The 20,803-nt window shown below is 49.5% G+C and overlaps 1 protein-coding gene across 1 annotated transcript; it reads left to right on the top strand.

The window, feature by feature from the left end:
- Positions 1 to 216: 216 nt before the first annotated feature.
- On the top strand, positions 217 to 17,928 carry LOC149331161 (pancreatic lipase-related protein 2-like). The gene is made up of 7 exons (XM_089555896.1): positions 217 to 262; positions 1,414 to 1,568; positions 9,728 to 9,895; positions 11,383 to 11,691; positions 13,918 to 14,170; positions 16,184 to 16,372; positions 17,687 to 17,928. The coding sequence occupies exons 1-7, from the start codon at positions 217 to 219 to the stop codon at positions 17,926 to 17,928; spliced, it is 1,362 nt and encodes a 453-aa protein (XP_089412022.1).
- The last annotated feature ends 2,875 nt before the right edge of the window (positions 17,929 to 20,803 follow it).

The following is a 20,803-nucleotide window of genomic DNA, read 5'->3' as shown; positions in this document are numbered from 1 at the left end:
GTGTTTTGCGATTAAACGCTCGTTTTAATAACTAGTCAGCAAAGCAAGAACCAGCAAGTTCTTTTCGTAGACAAGCTACATTATTTTAGAAAGCCTGCTTCGAGAGGAATGTATACCATGAGTTATCTCTGGAACATGGCATGAAAAGCGTAACGGCTTCAGCTGTCATCACTACTTTTCTTGCAGCCATTTCTCCCACATCTCGAAATTGTCGACATGCATCAAGCACTGCTGGTTGTTTTGCTTATTATTTCAGCCTCAGGTAAGTACAGCGACTGCTACAACATGCACTTCTATTCCGTTCTACTCCGTCCTTTCATATCGCGCCACTTATCACCCTGTCTCCGGCGGAATAAGAAAATTCAGGTTTCAGTTTTTTTCGTCGCCTGAAGACAAGGATCAATTCTGGCGGTCAATTCTGGCGGTCAATTCTGGCGGTCAACCCAGGTCAATTCTGGCGGATTCAATACAAACTCCATCAACTCTATACAGACTAGGCTAACCATATTTGTAAGCGAATACTGAATCTGTGTAGCTGAAGACAGCGCACTGCTGACCACAGAGTTCAGGACATGATGAGCTTAAGTTTTCAGAAGACACGTGAGGCAATTTTTGTTGCGGAAGCAACACTACGCCAGCCAGCTCGGCTCGTCGCGTGGTCGCACTTCCGCCGTATGCCGTGGCCCACGAACGACCCTGAGCCGCCGTTGCCTAGCAACGCCTCAGCCGCGCTCCAACAGATGGCGCCGCCGTCGACGCCGCTGCCATCGCCGCTCTCTCCACCAGCTGTGCTCCGCTGGGGTAGAGGGAGAGGAGGTGTCGCCTCGCGGGGAGTATATATATATATATATATATATATATATATATGAGAGAAGCCAACAGCCACAGAAAGCAAGGGACACAGGGGATTTTTAATTTATTTATTTATTTTGTGCTGTGCGATTTAGAATATTTACTGAATATGTTATCGCTTAAAGCTAATTTCTGTGGCTGTTGGCTTCTCTCATATTTATAACGAGCCCCTCATTCCCCCTCCCTTGATTGCTATATATATATATATATATATATATATATATATATATATATATGCGCTTCGCCTCAGTGGTTATTTTTTTTCGCCTAAGGACATAAGACAGAAAGTTCTGAACATACACCTAAAGCGCGATGACCGAACAAATCTGCGGGAAAACGTGTATACGAATGAATGAAGCGACCAGAATACACCATACAGCGCTTAAAGTTGCGTATGCGTCATCTCACCTTCGAAGATGGCAGCACGAAAGCTCCCACCAGCCACTACACGCACCAACCACCGTTTTCACAATGAGGGTAACATAGGTAAAATAAAATTTGGCACGTGTATTTTTGTGTTCATGAGAACATTGCTTTTACGCTGTTATGATTTCTTTACAGTCGCCATCAGTGTAACGCCAGCCACCACCAAAGCCAGATATGGCAAAGCAATTCACGGAACACGCCTAGCGCTACTGCGTAAAGATGGATCAGGAAGGGAAAAATGGAACCCAGCACTAGTCGACCTCACGATCGCCTTGATTAAACTGATTAAGGTAATCGCCCGAAGCTTTTTTTTTCATTTTCAGTAGATTATAAAAAGAACCGTTAAGTGTGATTCCGGCAAGTTTCTTTTTGCTGGCTTGCCGCAACGTATCCCCAAATGTTCGAAGTATGTAGATCCTGTACAGCGACGGACAAAAGTTTGTCTCATGGGGGTTCGCGGCAAAAACGTTTCTGAGCAAACAGCCAAAGTAGGCGAATAGAAAGCATGAATCAGTTCGCTGGCTCGAGACGGAACGCAGAAATAAATAGTTATCCGTCAAACCGCGTCCCATAAAGTTTGATGTACACACAAGGCCTTGGACAAAAATATGCAGCCCACTGGAGTTGCTTTTTAGCCATGCAGTGCAGCTAAATTTAGGACGCAAGCGTTCTCGATATCTCGAATGTGAGAAATGCTCTCCTCTTCACCCCTATATTGAGCTGAGTACTTCCTGAGTACGATAGTCCAACTATGCGTATTCGAAGAATTCCTGCAACTAACACACAGAGGATTTCAATGATCGTTACGAAATGTACGTACGGTACGACATATGGTGGTACGCATAGCAAATGAAATAGCTTATACTAAGCATAAATAGTAGGAATTGAACCTTAGGTAAGCGAGAGGGTACCATTTGGAGCGAGTGCTATTTTTATATGAAAGGTCTTCGGAAGAAAAGCCATTGGAATACTTGACGTTCGTCACTGCTTCCTGACTTTGATGGCGGGCCGACGACAAGCAGTACTGTCAACTTCGTTTTGGCAGCATTGATTTTACAGCGATGGCTATTAGTAGTACGCTGAACAGAAATAACATATTCCAGTGTCCACACAGCTATGCAGCACAGACGCATAGCTCTGCTTTGCGGCAACGGAAGATGTGCTATAAACGGACACAGCTTAGAAATGAAGGGCAACGGCCTTTCAAAGGAAGGCCGTCAGCCAGAGACGACGACCGATTCTCATGATATCGCTGTTAATCCATTAATCCGTGGTTAATCACCTTGTTTGTACTGGTTTCATGCGATGTTGCGCTAGCAGGCTCAAAGCGAGTAGCCACGACGTCATGAGAACCTGTCGCCGCCATCGGCTGGAAGGCCTTCTTTGAGAGGAATGGGCCGCTTCCTCCTTGCATTGCATCCGAGTACAGCAGTACAGCGTTAAAACTCCTAGAGTAGCTAAGACACTGCCTTGGACTTTTTCGTCTTCCTGCTCTCTTTCCGAGGCGTCGGAGAGCCGATCCGCCGATTGTTTGAAGCACTGCACTGCGCCGCTAGCATTCGCGGGTCTGCGCGGCAACGGGCAGATGGGGCCTCGGGGCAGTGTTCAAAGGCGACTGTGCTTTCTTGCGGCGATAATGGAGAATTTCTGCTGCGATGTTGCGGGCAGTACTCGAGTAGGCACTGGAAAGAAAGTTTTCGCGTGTCCATCTAAGGAACAGCAACGTGTCTTGCCGATATGTTTGAGTGCGCTGAATCGGCAGGGTTTTGTAAGGTATAGTGCACAAAAGGCTCGCTGTAAAGAGCGAGTGACTGAATGGTTTTTTGCACTCTACAATCTTTAACGTGGTTGCAGTTGCTTCAACGGAAAAGTAGTGGTTCATGTGATTTCAGCCATGTCGCTTTTGATACGCACAACGTAGGCCTAACTGCGCAGCATCAGCTGTAAAGTTCAGTGCATCGACAAACGCACTATGTTCTTGCCCGCATGTTTATAGTTCGTGAAGTGGAACACGCGCTCACATTCTCCCGCACGCACACACGCACGCATACACGTACAGGGGTACAGGGTGTGGGTTTCTAAGTGGACACAGGCCACCACCCACCGCGGGTTCGAGCTTCGCGCGAGCCAAGGGCCCCGATCAGCCGTCACCACACACACACTGGGACACCGATGCGGTGCACTCAACCTCCGCTGGGAGGAGAGCGATTCGCCGCAAAGAAATAAGCCTCCAAGTTCACAAAGGAGACGTTTATTCACGTCGTCCTTCAGCTGATACACACACACTCAATAGTCACCCCGTCCCGGGGCGCGCGAGGAGCAAGGCTCCGCTGCGCGCACGAAGCGACTCGAGTAATGCGCACCGCTAGCACGCCGCTGCAGGAGAATGTCCCCGCGGCAGTGCTGTGATCTCTCTCTCGTGTCGACCGTTGGGCCGGTTGCGAGAGAGAGTGGGCAATCAACGCAAGGTACGCCTGTCAGAGGTCGCTGGACCCCGCTGGACAGGCTCGAGCCGCTGCAGGTCCGAGGACACGTGCGGGCGAGCTCGAGTAAGCACTGGTCCGAGCGGCAAAGCCGGCACGGACAAACAGTAACGTACGCACCTTACGCTGTCTCCGAGGGATCTCTCTCTCTGGGCCCCGCTCGGACGGTCGCGCGGCGCACGGTCGCGCGGCGCGCGGCCGCCCAAAGCTGGGTCCCGAATTCCCGCCAAAAGGCGCCATTGGCAAAGGCCCTTGGGGAGCCGGGGCGGAGCTGTGGCTAAATGACAGTGATTAGTCACCCAGCCGCCTCTCCACCGCCTGAGGCGGGAGCAAGGGAAGGAGGAGAAACAACGCGGGCGGCCGGCACCGCCGCGCAAAGGCGACGGCGGAAAGCCAGATTCCCACATCCCCCTCTCCTTAAATGCCCTCCTACCCATCGGCAAAGCACGCGGCCAAAATAAAGAAATCAATACACGAAAAAAATAAGCTACACTTCAGTTCCAAAATAAAGAAATGAATACACAAAAAAACTAGCTACATTTCAGTTCCAAAATAAAGAAATGAATACACAAAAAAAACTAGCTACACTTCAGTTTCAGCCAGAACAACGTAAGAAAAAAAAACAACACAAACAAAGGAAAACAAGGCAAACAACACATGCATACGCTTCAGTAAATCAAACAGCTTGCAGATTATATACACGGTACACAAGAAGATGTGAATACAACTGTACAACTATGTTACAGGTGGATGCCAGCCTCAAAGTTCGGTGGCGCGGCCCAGTGGGCCTGTCGGCGACTCACCGCTCGCAGACTTCAAGTTGAACAGGTTGGGAGGGCCGACGACTGATGGCGGTCTTCTTTCCGTTGATGTAGGGTGCGTTGATGACAACGGGGCCGCGGCAGAGCACTGACCTCGCGCCCTTGGACACGACATCACGTTCGGGCACAAGACAGTTAGTGCACCCCCTTCATGCCGGCTGAAACGGGCGAGGACGTTCGGCGGCGTCCGATGTGTAACCTTGTCCACAGCGAGGGGTCCTTCTCATCCTCGCGCTCACGCAGAAGGACACAACGGCACAACTCACAGGCGTAGCCTTGGCTCATGGTTACGCGCGCACAGTCACAGCCACAACCACGCATACACCCGCAAGTGCGCGGACGCTGGTCGGCGACAACGATCCCCTCATCAGAAGCGTCCAGAGGCGCCGCGGCGAGGGTCAAAGGGTGCACTTTCCGCCCCCCCATCGCCCCAAACGCCCCGCCAACCTCCCCTCCATACGGGCCGCACAAAACTCGCACCGCGACACACGGCTCCTTAACGAGCCAACCACCCACAGTCGGGCCGGAAATGAGAAAAGGCGCGCTGTACAAACGACACCTAATCCAATCTATTCCTTCTAGCAGATAAGAGCAAGCACGAGCGGGCTGAAGTTTGCCTATGTACATCTGGGTACGTTAGAACAAAAACAGACGAGCAAGCGGGGAAACGAAAGTGGCTAGAAACTGACTCAAACAAAACAAATAAATAGATAGATAAACACGCAAGGCTGGAACTGAGCATGCTGCAAAAACAACAACAAAAAAAAAAAATAACACACCGTGCTTCGCCTAGGTAGGGCCTGACGAGAAAGCTCGCCAGCTAGCTGAGGCTGCGTGCCTTCGGTTGCGGAAAAGTCCGCCGTCCGGCATCAATCACACCGGTGACCGTCGCCTCAGATTGTACCGGTGCTCCGTACGCTTGCGTTCCGCAGCACCAGTTGTGCCTTTGCGCATGCCTTTGATACCAATGGGTACCGGCGCAAGCTCGTCAGACCGTGACGCGTAGGCCTTCAGATCTGCGATGTGGGCACGGCTGGTTTTCCCCGTAAGGGAATCCTCCAGCAGGTACGCGAGTGGCGACCAGACTCTGACCACTCGGTACGGACCAAGCCACTTAGGAGCGAGCGAGGCTGAGAACCCCTTGCTCGCATCGCTAAGGACGTGGTTGCGCTTCAGGACAAGATCACCCACCTGAAAAGTCAGGCGGCGGTGCTTGCGGTCATACTGAGCCTTCTGTTGGGCTCTGGCTGCCGCCAAACTCTGCCTTGCTCTGTTGAGAGCCCGACCAAGCCGGTCCCGAAGCGTCGACGCATAAGCAGAGCAGTCTGCCCGCGTCTGCTCATCCCCGAGCTGGCTCTGCACGACGTTTGACATCGGATTCGCCAGCTCCCTCCCGAAATTGAGGAAGGCGGGAGAGAAACCAGTTGAGCGATTCTCAGCTGTTCGGATGGCGAACGCAAACTCGCTCAAATGGTCTGCCCAATCCTTTTGACACTCGGCAAAGGCCGCCAGCATTGGCTTGAGCGTTCGGTTGATTCGCTCGGTCAAATTGGACTGGGGGTGGTAGGGTGAAGTGGTGTAGTGCTCGATTCCGAGGGAACGGCACGTGTTACCGAACACCCGAGCGGTGAAATAGGACGCATTGTCCGTGATCAGTCTTTCCGGAAAGCCGAACCGACAGAACACTTCCTGGAGTTTATCCAGCACCGCTCGTGCTGACACTTTCCGAAGCGGGTACAACTCAACCCATTTGGAAAAGTGGTCAGCGACTACCATCAGGTAAATGAACCCCTGCTTGCTCCTGGGGAAAGGCCCCATCAAATCGCAGGTGGCCATCTGCCACGGACGCACACTGTCAATTGGTTTCATCATTCCAGGCGGCTTGCCGCCCCGTGACTTCACCGCTTGACAGACATGGCAGGAACGGCAATAGCGGAAAATGTCACGCTTCATGCCGGGCCACGTCACCGATTGACTCAGTTTTGCAAAAACTTTGGAGCCACTCAGATGACCGGCCAGTGGTTCGTCATGAGAGAATCGCAAAAGTGCGCCTCTCAGACTTTTGGGGATAACCACCTTGAACGGGTCGATGGACTCGTCATCGGTGGCTATGTATTTCAGCACGAGCCCGTCATTGTCCAGCAAATATGAATCCCCGGGGTTCGCCGCGACACACGCTGGCTTCTGCCCCCCTGCGCCCGCTACAATACAAGTAGCGTCACGGCGCTCCGTCTCCCTGAGACCGTCGCTCACCTCGCGACAAAAGGGGTCATTTTGCTGGGCTTTCAGTAGCTCTTTACGGCTGAAAACGATTCCAGTCATCCCAGAGGGGAGCATGGTCTCGTCCCCACTCAGGTTTGCAGCCAAGATTTCCGTTCGCGTCGGCAACTCCGAGGCGCTCACGAAGAGCTTCGCCTCTCGTCCTCTTTGCGAAGCGCTGCTTGCCTGGTTAGCGGAATGGGTTAACCCGTTTCCGGGCTCCCCCTCCTTGCCGCCCGGCGGCTCGTCCGCTGTTTCGCCCCCTCCGCCTACAGGCGTCAAAGCGCCGCTGGCGAGTGGGGCACGGGATAGCGCGTCAGCTACCACGTTTGTGCTCCCCTTTCGATACTGCACCGCAAAGTCGTAATGCTGTATCAGGAGAGCCCAGCGCGCCAGCCGACCCGCAGGCTCGCGGAGCCGCATCAGCCAACTGAGCGCACTGCACCCCTGCCTCAGTGGAGGCTTGAGCGGGCTGCACGAACGAGGGAGGCAAGGCTCCTAGTTCGATGAGCGGCGTGGTTTCCACAGGGAACCGGGCCAGCGCCTCGCCGTTCCCAGAGCAGAATTGACTGCTCGCGGGGCACGGCTGCTGCTTTTCGAAACTGCCGGTTGCGGCAGCGTGACACGAACTGCTTTCGCACTGGGCGGAAAGCATGCACAGCTGAGGCATGTGACCAGCGGATGCACCGCAGGGTGCTTCCGATACAGCTCCAATGGGAGCCACGTGGTCAACATTTTGGGTTGTGTCACCGTAAACCCCAATGGGGGCCGCGGCCAACCACGGTGTCTAGCTATTCGAAGGAACAGCAGCCAGCGCATCAAACGACGCTACAACTCCGTAGGGAGCCGACATGTAGCTGCCGAGTGCCGCGCTGGGGGTGGTAGACACGGTGCGCAAGCGTGATCGTCAAGGCGACCTGCTCGGCTAATGTGCCATCAAAGGCGTAAGCGCCAATGACTTAGCACGTTGGGCGCCAGTTGTGGGTTTCTAAGTGGACACAGGCCACCACCCACCGCGGGTTCGAGCTTCGCGCGAGCCAAGGGCCCCGATCAGCCGTCACCACACACACACTGGGACACCGATGCGGTGCACTCAACCTCCGCTGGGAGGAGAGCGATTCGCCGCAAAGAAATAAGCCTCCAAGTTCACAAAGGAGACGTTTATTCACGTCGTCCTTCAGCTGATACACACACACTCAATAGTCACCCCGTCCCGGGGCGCGCGAGGAGCAAGGCTCCGCTGCGCGCACGAAGCGACTCGAGTAATGCGCACCGCTAGCACGCCGCTGCAGGAGAATGTCCCCGCGGCAGTGCTGTGATCTCTCTCTCGTGTCGACCGTTGGGCCGGTTGCGAGAGAGAGTGGGCAATCAACGCAAGGTACGCCTGTCAGAGGTCGCTGGACCCCGCTGGACAGGCTCGAGCCGCTGCAGGTCCGAGGACACGTGCGGGCGAGCTCGAGTAAGCACTGGTCCGAGCGGCAAAGCCGGCACGGACAAACAGTAACGTACGCACCTTACGCTGTCTCCGAGGGATCTCTCTCTCTGGGCCCCGCTCGGACGGTCGCGCGGCGCACGGTCGCGCGGCGCGCGGCCGCCCAAAGCGGGGTCCCGAATTCCCGCCAAAAGGCGCCAATGGCAAAGGCCCTTGGGGAGCCGGGGCGGAGCTGTGGCTAAATGACAGTGATTAGTCACCCAGCCGCCTCTCCACCGCCTGAGGCGGGAGCAAGGGAAGGAGGAGAAACAACGCGGGCGGCCGGCACCGCCGCGCAAAGGCGACGGCGGAAAGCCAGATTCCCACAAGGGGCATGTCCGCGCACATGCATTGACTCTCGCACAGACTCATGAGCCCACACACACACGCACACAAACACACACACACACGTGCGTTCCTGCAAAACCCATTTTCAGCTTCAGGGTGATTCATTACAAATAACCTATTGTATCGTCTTTTCAGGCAAGTTTCCTCTTTCTTCTGTAGTAGTAGTAGTAGTGAAAACATTTATTTATTTATTTATTTTTTTTCAGAAGGAAGAGTTAGGGAGTAGGGGGATGGGAAACATGCACTTCTGTTCTTTAACCTTTCCAGGGCCAAACTCTCTCCCTATTTTGGCTCTGGAAAGGTAAAAAGAAAGAAGAGACAGAAGAAAAAAACGGCCACATTCTCCGGTTAACACTTTATTTTCTGCTTCAGTCAGTGAATACCACGTCAGCCCTATTACGTTGCACGCGCGTACTACGGTACAGAAAATATAAATCCTTCGAGCTCATTCATATTAGTGCGCTTGTTAGAGCAAAGAGCACCATCATTGACACCTCAAGTTTCTGTGGCCACTTAAAACGTGCGAGTGCCTATGTGTCATCATACCTGAAGAACTTGCTCTTCAGTTTGAAGGCACACTCAGTGTGAAGCTCTACGCAGAGCCTCCCGTTCTTACAAGCCCTGTTGCTGAATAGATGCCAATAGGTTTCGCTCCTGTAATACCATTGGCAACATCTGGGGAGCTTCTCGGCGTTGGTATCTCATAGGCTGTGCGGTTTGCAACAGGCCGGCCCATGTAACCCACAAGCGCAACTATCTGCCCAACGGGTACAGGCAAAGCTCATGTGGTTTACCTGGCCACAAACACTCATTAACGAGAGCCCCGCCTCCCTGGGCAATATTATCGTCAGTGAGTTGGAAATTGAGCCAGCTTTCGGATATCGCATGAAACAGTGTTCGATGCACTTCGTGGCAAATAAAGCTCTCTTGATATCACTGGAGAAAAGATCAAAGTCGCGTACTGGATACGGTGTCACGAGTTCATCGAGTTCATACGCACCTCATTCAGAAGACCAATGAAAAAGAGTGAACTCTTTATAACGAGCGTTGCTTTGTTCATCTTGCAGGCACTGCGAAGGCTGCCACTATACGTAGCCTATCGTCTTCTATCTGAATACATAAAGAGGAAAAAGAACCCAAAACTACCTTCGCCGCGTGGCTTGTTTCCTGGTGGAATGGTTAGCAGGTTGATGGGGAAGATTAAGGGCGATGTAAAGACGACTATCGTGAAACAAGTAAGATCTGTGTCTACTTCCTATTTACTGAATTATTTTTCTCGACTACACCTCACCGCTGGTGCACAAAGACGTCATTCTTGCGACCGGTGCAGCAGTAAAAAATATTAGCTGTATCTTGTAAATATATTGGGCGGGTGTCCTGTGTGTGTGTCTTGGTGTTGTGTATGTTTCTTACCGCTAAGATGTATGATTCCTTCAAGCCGTTACCAACTAGCCCAACTTAATGTTTTAACAAATATTGGGCGGTTACAGTTCGCCTGCCCACCGCATAGAGTTTCATGGTAAGAATATAAGTACGAAACACTGAACTTGTTCTTCGGTTTTATAGGAAAAAATTGCTGAAACACTAAACTTGTTCTTCTGTTATACATAGAAGAAGATTGCTGCACTTCCAAGTCAAACTGAAACCCGAGCACGCGATGCTTAATTGCTACAATGAGTATCGCCGTACGCATGCGTACGCGGTTAATGATGATAGTCTTCGGATCATACTTGACGAATTTCGCTCCCAAATTACGAGCAGTACCAAGCTGACTCCTTTCCGCCTCATCACATTTCTCTGGTGCTCAAAGCAGTGGCTCGGAGTTAATTAGTGAATTCGTTTTTATTGGCACAATAACCTATATGATAAAAGGTCCATGTGTTCGAAACTTGTTTTTATTTTGCTTAAGTAGCTAGTGGACTGAGAAAATGTATAAAGCACTTTTTTTCTTAAAACAGATTATGTTGTTTAATTTTTACTTATATCAGTGCTGAGTTCACACATTACCGCAATGTATGGCCCAGTGATAGCCCCTAAAGGCCTGGCGATGTTGTGAATAAAATTATATCAGACTATAAGTTGCGAAAATAGGATAATTTTGGTCAAGTACGCAGCCAATAAAAAACGCTGTGGCTGTGCCTTGCGCTGGAGGAAGCCCATTTGGGTCCCCACCCATCAGTCGCGAGTCTGATTGCTGGCTGCAATGTGCGCTCTTTTAAAGAGAGAAGCGCCCATACAGAAGGCTGGGCGAAGTTAAGGCGTCATCGTCGGTTTCGATCTCCACCGACCCAACCCCCCTTCCCCTCTCCTCTCTATCACGCCCGCCCCTGAATGTTCACAGCAATTGGCTACACGAACACTCTAAACCAAACTAATTCCCTGCAGCTTAAGAGTGCACTAAAACAAGTGTAGCAGCATAAACGGAGCAGACTTATTTTGTAGCAAAAGCTACGTTGGCCACGAACTTGCGATTTCGCTGTAGCGGTGCTCCGATGAGGTACAGAGACCGACCTTGAGCCGTTGCCAAGCAACAGCCGCCGCTGGCGGACGCTGCGCGCGCTCGCCGCGCCATCTGGCGTGACGTCACACCACTTGCCTCGCCGTTGGGCTCGCTTTCGCTACGTATATCCTGGCATAGCCGAGCTAAGCCACTGCCAATTTTTTTAACGATTCTAGTCCCCAGAAATGAGCTCAATTTAATTATTTTCTTTTACTTCTCCAGGCGCTGAATTTCATTAACATACAGCGTGGAAACCACACCTGCTTCCACGAACTGGGCTGCTTCGATAAGAAGAGCAGAATGGCGCTGCCCATTGGTGGTCCAGCGAATCCCTACGCAGTCGGAACTAGGCTGACCTTTTTCGGCCGTCGCAATGCTACGGGAGTGCGCGTCAACCACATCACATGGAAGAGGCATTATAAGCGTCACTCTTGGAATATTACGAAGCCACTTGCCGCCATAATACACGGTTTCACTGAAAGCGGTCAAGCTACGTGGATGCACCAAATGAAGGATGCCTTCATCGAATACGTAAGCAAGTTTTTGTCAACGTATTGCCGTACAGATGATAAAAACGCACATTTTTTTGTTAGCTAGCTGCGTTCGACAAACTGCCAAGTCTGTCGTACTAAGCTCCGATAGAAGTCCTTTTATGAGTATACCGCAGTTTTCGGTTTGATTGATCGCGATCGTGATTGATAACTAACTGATCATGTTGGGTCCACTAGTGCACAAGTAAATAAGGCTGTAATAAGGGAGTAATTACTCATTGGCATCCACCCGAGCGCAGCCATAGGGCTACAAAGGGAAGCTAATGCAGCTTTCTCAAATATGGCTGTGATGCGGCGAACACACAGTTACTAACAAATTAATACTAACAAGAAGAGCGAAAAGAAATGCACATACGTACTGCACCATATGCCACTTTCCCATGAGTTGTGATTACATACCAGAGTTCTACGTAACGCGTTGCATGAAATTATTTATTTTTTAATTAATTACGCATCTTCGAATTTTGTACCGCACTGATTACACTTTTCAATGAGTCAAGTTCTCGATAAACTATATTTGCTTTTTGCCAGTAATCGATTGCCAGTGATCAGTGACTTTCTATTCGAAAAACGATTTGTAACCACTGGTGAACTCTGAGAACCTGAACTTGGTAGCATACATTAATGCCAGCGCGGAATGTCCCTTGTTGACAATGAATAATGAGAGACAATGTTCAGGTTACAAAAACCCGGCGCGCGCAAGAGTGTCCGGACACACAAGTCGCAGCGGCATGCATTTGACTACCCCCGTGTTCTGCGGCTCACGGCACAACATAATGCCGCGTTTATTGAGCCTGAGCTTTGTCCTTTCAGAGCGCCAGCTACAGCAAAGCTCGACGTCTTGCGTAAGCACGAGCAGGTGCCCAGGGTATCCGTACGTTAAAACTCCACCCTTCCCTCTATCGCTTACACCGGAAGAGTCTTCACTGTCCATGCTTATGTTTTCACAAGGGAACGTGAAAGAAAGACCGACGGAAACTCAGAACTGCTGACGAAAATTAACATCCTAAGAACTGTAACAAACAGATGAAGGAAGCCTCTCCGGCTCATTCTAGTCCGTGTGAATAAGTCGAGTGTCAGCGGGAAGGAAAACGGCGTAATACCAATCATTTACTTTTTGAAATTGTTCAATTACTTTTCGGCAGCTGCAGTTGCCTATTAAAATTACTTACAGTTCAGAAAAAGTAATTGTAAATGCAATCGGTTACTTCTCTGTAACCTGTATACTAATGTTTTCCACATGAATGCAAATATAAAACACGCCGCTTAAGCTCTGCGCCTGTGCTTAGTTGTTACGGTGTCCACCAAGAGTGGGATTGCCCTTTCCATTCTTCGCTACTTCGTCCTCATCTAACCCGTCTATCCACTGGACAGTTAGTGATATGAAGTGAAATATTGCGAGAAGCTTGAACATTGCTACAAATACTTTGCTTGATAGGGCTATCAATAGATGCGTCACCGGCTGACCCCACGGTGAGATTTACAAATCTTTTTGGCTGGGGCATGCGCTTAACCCTCAGGACGAGGTTCCAAGCGGGAGTAATAAGGTATAATCTCTCACTGTGCACTGTTTCCCCAGAGAAGCATATTAATGCGAAAGTATTTCTGGGCCATGTCGGCGGGGTCGTGTCACCAATACGTGGCAGCAATACGTGTCCGCAGCAGTTGTGACGTTCTCAGAAGAGGTAGAATCAAAAGTGGTTGTAATCGAAAGAGGATGATATGATAATGTTGCGCCAAAAAAAAATTGTCGATAGGATAAGTTAAATAATTAGAGCCAAAAATGTCAAAAAAACGTCGAAATAGTGCGGACGTCGATACAGTGAGTGGACGGGAAAATAGCCGAGGACGGCAAAATAGTGGAATAATAGGCAAGGCAGTGAAAATAAAGTTTGAAATAATTTGAAATGTATTATCGTTGCCACACCAAACTAGCCCAATACGCTACCTTATAGTATACTCGGGAATTGTATTGAGGCGCTGGTTGAATTGCCCGGCTTCACTTACCACCTAAGACCCAGAGGCTTACATTCACATACTGCTGTCCTTGTATTACTCTGCAGACAATCTAATTTGACCTTAGATAGGAGTATTAAGAATATATTTGCAGCTATCGTGACCAAGACTACTTAGTAGTTCGTGGTGCGGGGCCTTTTAAAATAAACCTTTTCCTTTGCTGCATACCCGGACGTGGCCACCCTTCCAGCACGACTTCAACGTCGTCATCGTCGACTGGGGTCCTGGGGCAGCGCCACCCAACTACGCCATTGCGGCAGCCAACACCCCGGTTCCCGGAGCCCAGCTGTCTCTGCTGCTGAGAGAAATGGCTAAATCAGCCGACGGCAGTCGCTTTTACTCAAGAGTTCACCTTGTGGGTTTCAGTCTGGGGGCGCAGGCCGCTGGGTTCTGTGGTCGGCATCTCTACAAGGCTACGGGAAACCAACTCAACCGAATTACAGGTCAGCATGCCACGACCATGGCGTGATTGAGAATCCTGTGTCCTCCGAGTAAATGATCATAACCCCGGCACTCTATGAAGGGTATGTGTAGACATAAAATGCACAGTCTTATTTCAATTCATACGCATTTCAAGCAACTCATTTGCCTTCCATACCTCTTCCCTGTGTGGATGGTCCGACTAGCGCATGATATACGCAGTTTTTCTGCGGTCGTAAACATATTTTAAAAGAGCCTAATTCGTTATTCGGTCCAAATGAATTTTGTTTTACCCTTGGATTTGAACAAACATTTTCCCTCGTCGAAGAAGTTGAGAAAAATTGGATTCCGGTGTTTGCTTCAAAGATATTGTAGTGTAATTTGTGTTTCATTAGTATAAAATAAAGCACCGAAAACTTTAAAAATGGTAACGTGGTTATACATGCGCTCCCGCGTAGCTACATACCACCCCCAAACGTCCCGTGACTGAAGGATCACGGATACTCGAAGCCGCAATTAATGAACGAGCTACAGGTCGCAGCTATGGTTCCGCAGTGAGTATGGACACTTTGTCTACTTAATCCTGATGCTTAAGCAGGAGCACGCCCATAGCGTCTCTGTTTACCCGTGCGATTCCATACTTGCGTGCCATGATTCAAAGAAAGTCACTGCGCTACAATATAAACAAGGACAAACCGCGAAAGGAACAAAGGACGTGTGTCGCCGCCGCGGTGAAGTTTCGACAACGCGAGCTGGTAGCGAGACAGTGTCTTCAGGTGCTCCGCCCACATGATTAGAATGCGACTAAACACTGCCAACTTCCTATCATGCACAGAACAATGTCCACTACTAGGGAGTGCATTGATATGTACTCAGACCTGTAAAATCGTGTGCGGCCCACATCAAGATAGCTATCAAAAATGCGCGCAGTAAATCGTTTTTAAAAATGTAGACAGTCCTGTTTTGCGGTAGCACTGACAAGGCTTCAGTAATCGTGTTCTTCTTTGCTTGTTTTGCAAGAATGATCGCTTTGCAGTTCCTAAGTTGTGCGGACTTGTTTACATAACAGTACCGTATGACAAGGATCGGTCGAGAGAAGTATTCTGGAGACTCTGAGAGCAGCTATCAATCACAACCAAGATATATAAGGGTTCTGCCGAAATTGCGTAATTAATTATTCGAAGAAGAAGGGAATGGTTTCTGTGTGTCCTTAGCATGCTCTCTGTCAAAATGTTAAATGTCGCAATTTCCCCGCGAAGGATACTGCGAGTAATTAGCGCTTGTACTGGGTCAACGCAGGCAGGAGAACAGAAACGCAGGGGGCGCGTCACGTGACATCTTTGGAGCCTAAACATCAAAACTAAAATGAGAAGCATATTGCGAAAACGCCCTCACGTGACAAGCCAGCAGTAGTTTCTAGCCGGCCGGGTTTTGATTCCTAGCCGGGTACGCATTCCGCGAGAGTAACGTTTACTAAAAAACACCACGAACCAAGCTACATTGCGGTATGGCAACCACGAAGGGCCTAATTGGCAAAATTTTATGTCCAAAAGGGCCCCCGCAGAGGACAGCGTCGTCAAAAGAAGACTTCCTGCGGAGCGTGAGCGTGTGACGCCATGCTCCCTTCTAGTGCTAGCTTCCTCCATGGCATTGCGCGAGAGAAGTGGCGCCTTTTTTGTGTGTGCTCTATTGTGTAATCCTTCCTTTGAGTCCCTGAAGCCTTCCCATTCTCGAAAAACTTTTCGTCACCTTTCCCGTCTGTCCCTAAGTTCCTCAAACGTATTTGGACATCATGATCGCGGCAGGATAATTCCACTGGAAAGGAGACGCAGGAAGGACTCTCATGACTGCGTTAATCTCTGTTGGATCGTGTACTCGTGGGCGCACGCAACCACAGCACTTCCTAAATGTCGCCTTGTTAATTCGGTTGCACTGTTCACGAGTGTACGTCGAGCATAATATAGGTTCACGCTTCGAAACATTGTTCATGCCGAGTACAGGGCAGCCAGATTTATAGTCTACGCTTTGCTTTTCAGGTCTAGACCCCGCTGGTCCTTTGTTTCGGACGACTCAGGTGGCTCTGTCGAAAACAGATGCCAAGTTTGTTGACATCATTCACACTAACGCTGGCGACCTCAAGGAATACAAATTTGGAATCTTGAGTTCTACGGGACACGTTGACTTTCACCCCAACGGAGGATCAAATCAGCCGAATTGCACCGATAGTAAGCTATACGAACTTTCTTCTCATAATAAGTCTAAGACTTCAGAGAGATTTCTTGTCGTCTTTAGACTCTCGCGTATGTTACAGTTCTGTTGCACGTTCTGATTCTGAATGTCTAGCTAACGTGACGGAGAAATTCAAGACGTGAGCAGTACTCATGTGAGAGTTCCAAAACTACGTATCAACTTACCCGTGGGAAAATTCAATGCAAAGCTAAAAATGCAGGAAATCCTAAAGAAAACGTGAAAATAAACTTGTCGTAACCTTTGTATTGTCTGTAAAAGAAGCCATGAGTCTTTGAACTCTATGAAAGAAGAGTAAAACGCACATTACCGTTGCAAACAAAAAAAGAGAACCGTATGCCGCCACTAGTATCCAAACCCACGACCTCTCCACGCCACGTGCTGTGCTCTGCCATCAGTTTTTGCACTCTTTGACGGTGTCTTGCATATTCAGTGTCATTCCGTACAAGAAAAACTGCGTACTTTTCATCGCTCCTCGGGTGAAGGGCCTCATGGTTATGCCACATCCGCAACGAGAGTACCTGTTTCTACCGTAAGCGCAAGCTTCATCCCATTGTCACATACAGCATGCTTTCAAAAGCGCTCTCTGAGAGGCCACATAACCATCGAGCCTGGCAGTCCATGGATACCATTCACAGTGCGTGGTCAGCAGGTGACCGAGGGAGTTTTCGTCTATGCCATACAAAGACGAAGTGTCCGAAACCATTTACCCCAGAGAATAGCAGCAATGCAGATATGCTTTCGCAAAATGCGTTGTCATAGCAACATTATGCCCATACAAGAGTGAGACTCTTGCACAGTGCTCGAGGCAACTTCCATATTTCAGCATAGCGAAATCTGCAAGCTATATCTTTTTTCCTGAATGCAACTGCATGAAGCATGTTATGGTACTATGGTCGTACTTCATAACCTCCCAGTAGCTCGCCCACGGGAGCAGAAAAGAAATAGAATATGCAATATTTTTTTTTATTCGAAATGAACGAACGTCAGAATCGCCACCATCAGGCATATAAATAACAGCGCAAAAAAGCAAGACACGTGACGAAGAACGGGGACACACAAGCGCTTATGTGTCCCCGTTCTTCGTCATGTGTCTTGCTTTTTTTGCGCTGTTATTTATATGTTATGGATCACCAACTAGCCCACACTCTTACCCTACCATCAGGCAAGCTTCGTACACCAAAAGGCAATGAGGTCTCTCAGTGTCACCAACTATCCACGTCAGTCCCCAACTGAGACCACCTAGTATGGTCATGGTCACAACCAGTATTCTCATGAAGTTTTATTTACAGGACTCAAGGACGTGGGCTGCAGTCACGGTCGAGCGCCGGCCATGTTTCTGGAATCTCTGAAGAACCGCGAATGCTCATTTAAAGCATACATTTGCAAAGGTGGATGGAAAAAATATCGAAGCTGTAAAAAACACGCGAATCCTTCCAGCATCGGAGAAATGGGATACTGGAGCATCAGCAGAAAAGGAAGAGGAGATGAATATCTTGAAACACGCGGGTCGCCACCGTACTGCATTTCTTAAGGCGCGCATTGAGAACCATGCGGGTTCTCCTATTAAAAGTTCCGGCACGCCATGTGTTCAGAGTCACTGTTCTCACTCTCAAGAAACACGTCCAAAAACGTTTCCATTCCGCTTCTAATTGTACACGGAACTTCCCCTACTTAAAGGGGTCATGTGACGTAGATAAAAAATGAAGTCTTTATTATTTGTATGCAGAGTAAAGGACAATAAGACTCCTATACGCCCAAATAGGTCTCCAAAATAGTAATATTTAATATTGTAATCTTCTCCAGAAATGCTCGTTTCGAGCCGGTGGTGTCGCAACGCAGCGGCCATTTTCAGCACCGGGAAATGAGGTGGCATCCAGATTTGGCGCTGCCTTTCTCATTGGTTGGGCGTCCAGTTTGCATATTGTTCCTTTATACTTGCGAAATGGATCCAAAATATTATTTCTCTGAGTACTAAAAGCTTTTCGCATGCCACAAAAACTGAAAACAAGCAGTGAAAACGAAAAAAAAGCTAATAATATTTATGCTAGGGGGCGACACTTTCCATTCTGCTTCGGCCTTTCGTGGGGGTCAGCGCAGTTGTCCAGACCACACCAAGAAGGCAGCCATCTTCCTCCAAGAAGGCAGCGAAAAAAAAACGATGGACACACCTTACCCAAAAATGTAAAGAGACAGCAGGCTGGACAGGAGGGACGGGAGGCGACGTTGGGGGAGGGGGAAAGGGAGTGAGACAACCTTTCAATCCTACCAACAAAGAAACATCGGGGAGCTTTGTTTACTGAGTTCGTCACCGCTGCCCAGTCTATGGAGCGTACACGGGAGGATGACGCCGTCAAAATGTGTTCCTGAGGTTGCCCCGACAAAGCAAAAAATTCATGGAAGCTTCTGTTGCGTGTGTGCCAGGCGCGGTTCTCATTGGTAGCGCCCAATCACAGTATTGGGTGAGTGAAATGGGCAAGTGAAAAAAGTTTCCGTTTGATCTTTTTATTTCGAAATTTCAAAGCGAAATAACTTTCGTTTGCATGCTCCGATTTCAATAATTCTTTTTGCACCGGTCTCTCGAACGCATGATGAATCCATTTATTGATATAATTCGGCACTGAGGAATGCATCGCGGGTCCCTTTTAAGGGGCGACTACTGCTCATTTTGTCAGATTGCCGGTCAATACTGCTTTTGTTGCTGGAGTTGAGAGAAGTTGGAGAGAATCCCTGAGCAAAGGCAACTGATAAGAAATTTTTGGTAATTAGGCTGCGTTCAGCTGCCAGATGAATTGCATTAAAGATGAAATTATAGCCGGGCCGCCGCGTTAGCGCAGTCCTAATGGCGCTGGGCTGATGACCCGAAAGATCCCGGCCGCGGCTGTCGAATTTTGATGGAGGGGAAATTCTAAAGGCCCGTGTACTGCGCGATTTTAGTGCACTTTAAAGAACCCCAGGCGGTCAAAATTTCTGGACCCTCCGCTACGGCATCCCTCATAGCCTGAGTCGCTTTGGGACGCTAAACCCCATAAACAAAGCAAACCTCTCGTGTACTAATTGTGCGTCAACAACCTGGCCAATTCCTACACACTGGCCTACGATTATAGTGAACTATACCTAGGATGTAGGCGCTGTGTTTGCACGTGGGGCATGCGATCCGACGATTATCCGCGCGATGCAGCCAACCGCCACGTGCTAGCCTTCAAAGAACAGAAGAAGAAGATCGCTCGTGACGGTTCAGCGTTCTTGGTTCCCTGCGGTTCCCTGACTTCGGTACTGTTGTCCAGAGCGTCCCGGACCAGCTCCGTTTTCGCACGTACGTCGAGGACTCCAAACGCTCCATCCGCCTGGGGACCACGTCGTTTCTGCTGAGAGTGCCTCAGGAGTGGCTGCTGCTGTTACTGGTGAGCTTACGCCCAAGAAGGCATCGGGGCAGTGCCGCTGACGTAGGCTGTCGCGACGCCGACCGTTCTTGAATTTCGGTATTTACACGAAGCAGCCACGTTTGTTCTACCTTAGAGAGCCAACGAGCTCTCGTGGCCGAGGCTCGAGCTGCCGCGGAGCCGCAGGGGTCCGGGCCTAGGAACCCATCCTAGAATTTGTAAGGGGCTGTTCCTTAAGGCCAGTCCCCACTCACTTTGTGTTTTGGCGGGCGTAAACAAATTGGAGTTTCGCGAACGACCAAATGATTGGACGCGGACCAGCTTCGCAGGCTCAGAGGCCATGGTGTTCGGTTGCTGAGCAGAACGTAGCGGAATCGAAATCGCTGTCCGGCGATCGAACTTCAGAGGAAGCGAAATTCAAAGGACGCGAATGTCGTCAGCGACGTTACAGGAGCTTGCAGAGCCCCAGTTGATATAAATTATACCAGAGCTGTCTACTCCATTGTTTGATTCTTTCCTTCTGCTATCTTGTACTTTCTGTTCTTTTTCCTTTCTCATTGTGAGCTTTAGGTATACATTAAGATTGTGGCCATTATTGTGGCAATTTTCTCCCCAGTGAAATTGAAAATTGGTTTTGAGGAAAGGAAATGACTTTCTGTTCTGTTCCTTCCTCATTGTGTGGTTGAGGTATACATTATGGCCGAAGGGGTATGTGTTGTCAATGGAAACTTTTGTCAGAGACAGACTTTCAACATATCTAAATCCAAACACACCTTTGCGGATACCAGGTTCCGATTACGCCCACACCGATCCGCGCAGGATGTTCTGCTGCAATCACACAAGGAATTTTCGGATGCGGTCGAACACCCCAGTGACGACAAGGTGGTTCTAGCCTTGCACCTGAAGGCGGCGTTTGACAACGTGACCCACGACATCATCCTCACACATTTGTCCCAGACGAATTGTGGCCACAAGACGTTTAGGTACATCAGACAATTCCTCACTGATCGGCAAACCTATATACGT

Source organism: Amblyomma mixtum, chromosome 8, assembly GCF_055824585.1.
Source record: "Amblyomma mixtum isolate Tamu chromosome 8, ASM5582458v1, whole genome shotgun sequence".
NCBI lineage: Eukaryota > Metazoa > Arthropoda > Arachnida > Ixodida > Ixodidae > Amblyomma > Amblyomma mixtum.
Note: the sequence above shows the minus strand (reverse complement) of the source record. Positions and strands in the feature narration are given on the sequence as shown.

What these genes read in the sequence shown, in the direction of transcription:
- LOC149331161 (XM_089555896.1), top strand. Translation starts at nt 217, where the DNA reads ATGCATCAAGCACTGCTGGTTGTTTTGCTTATTATTTCAGCCTCAG. An exon ending in CCAACTCAACCGAATTACAG is followed by an intron (nt 14,171 to 16,183) that starts GTCAGCATGCCA and finishes TTTGCTTTTCAG; the next exon opens with GTCTAGACCCCGCTGGTCCT. An exon ending in TCAGCCGAATTGCACCGATA is followed by an intron (nt 16,373 to 17,686) that starts GTAAGCTATACG and finishes TTTTATTTACAG; the next exon opens with GACTCAAGGACGTGGGCTGC.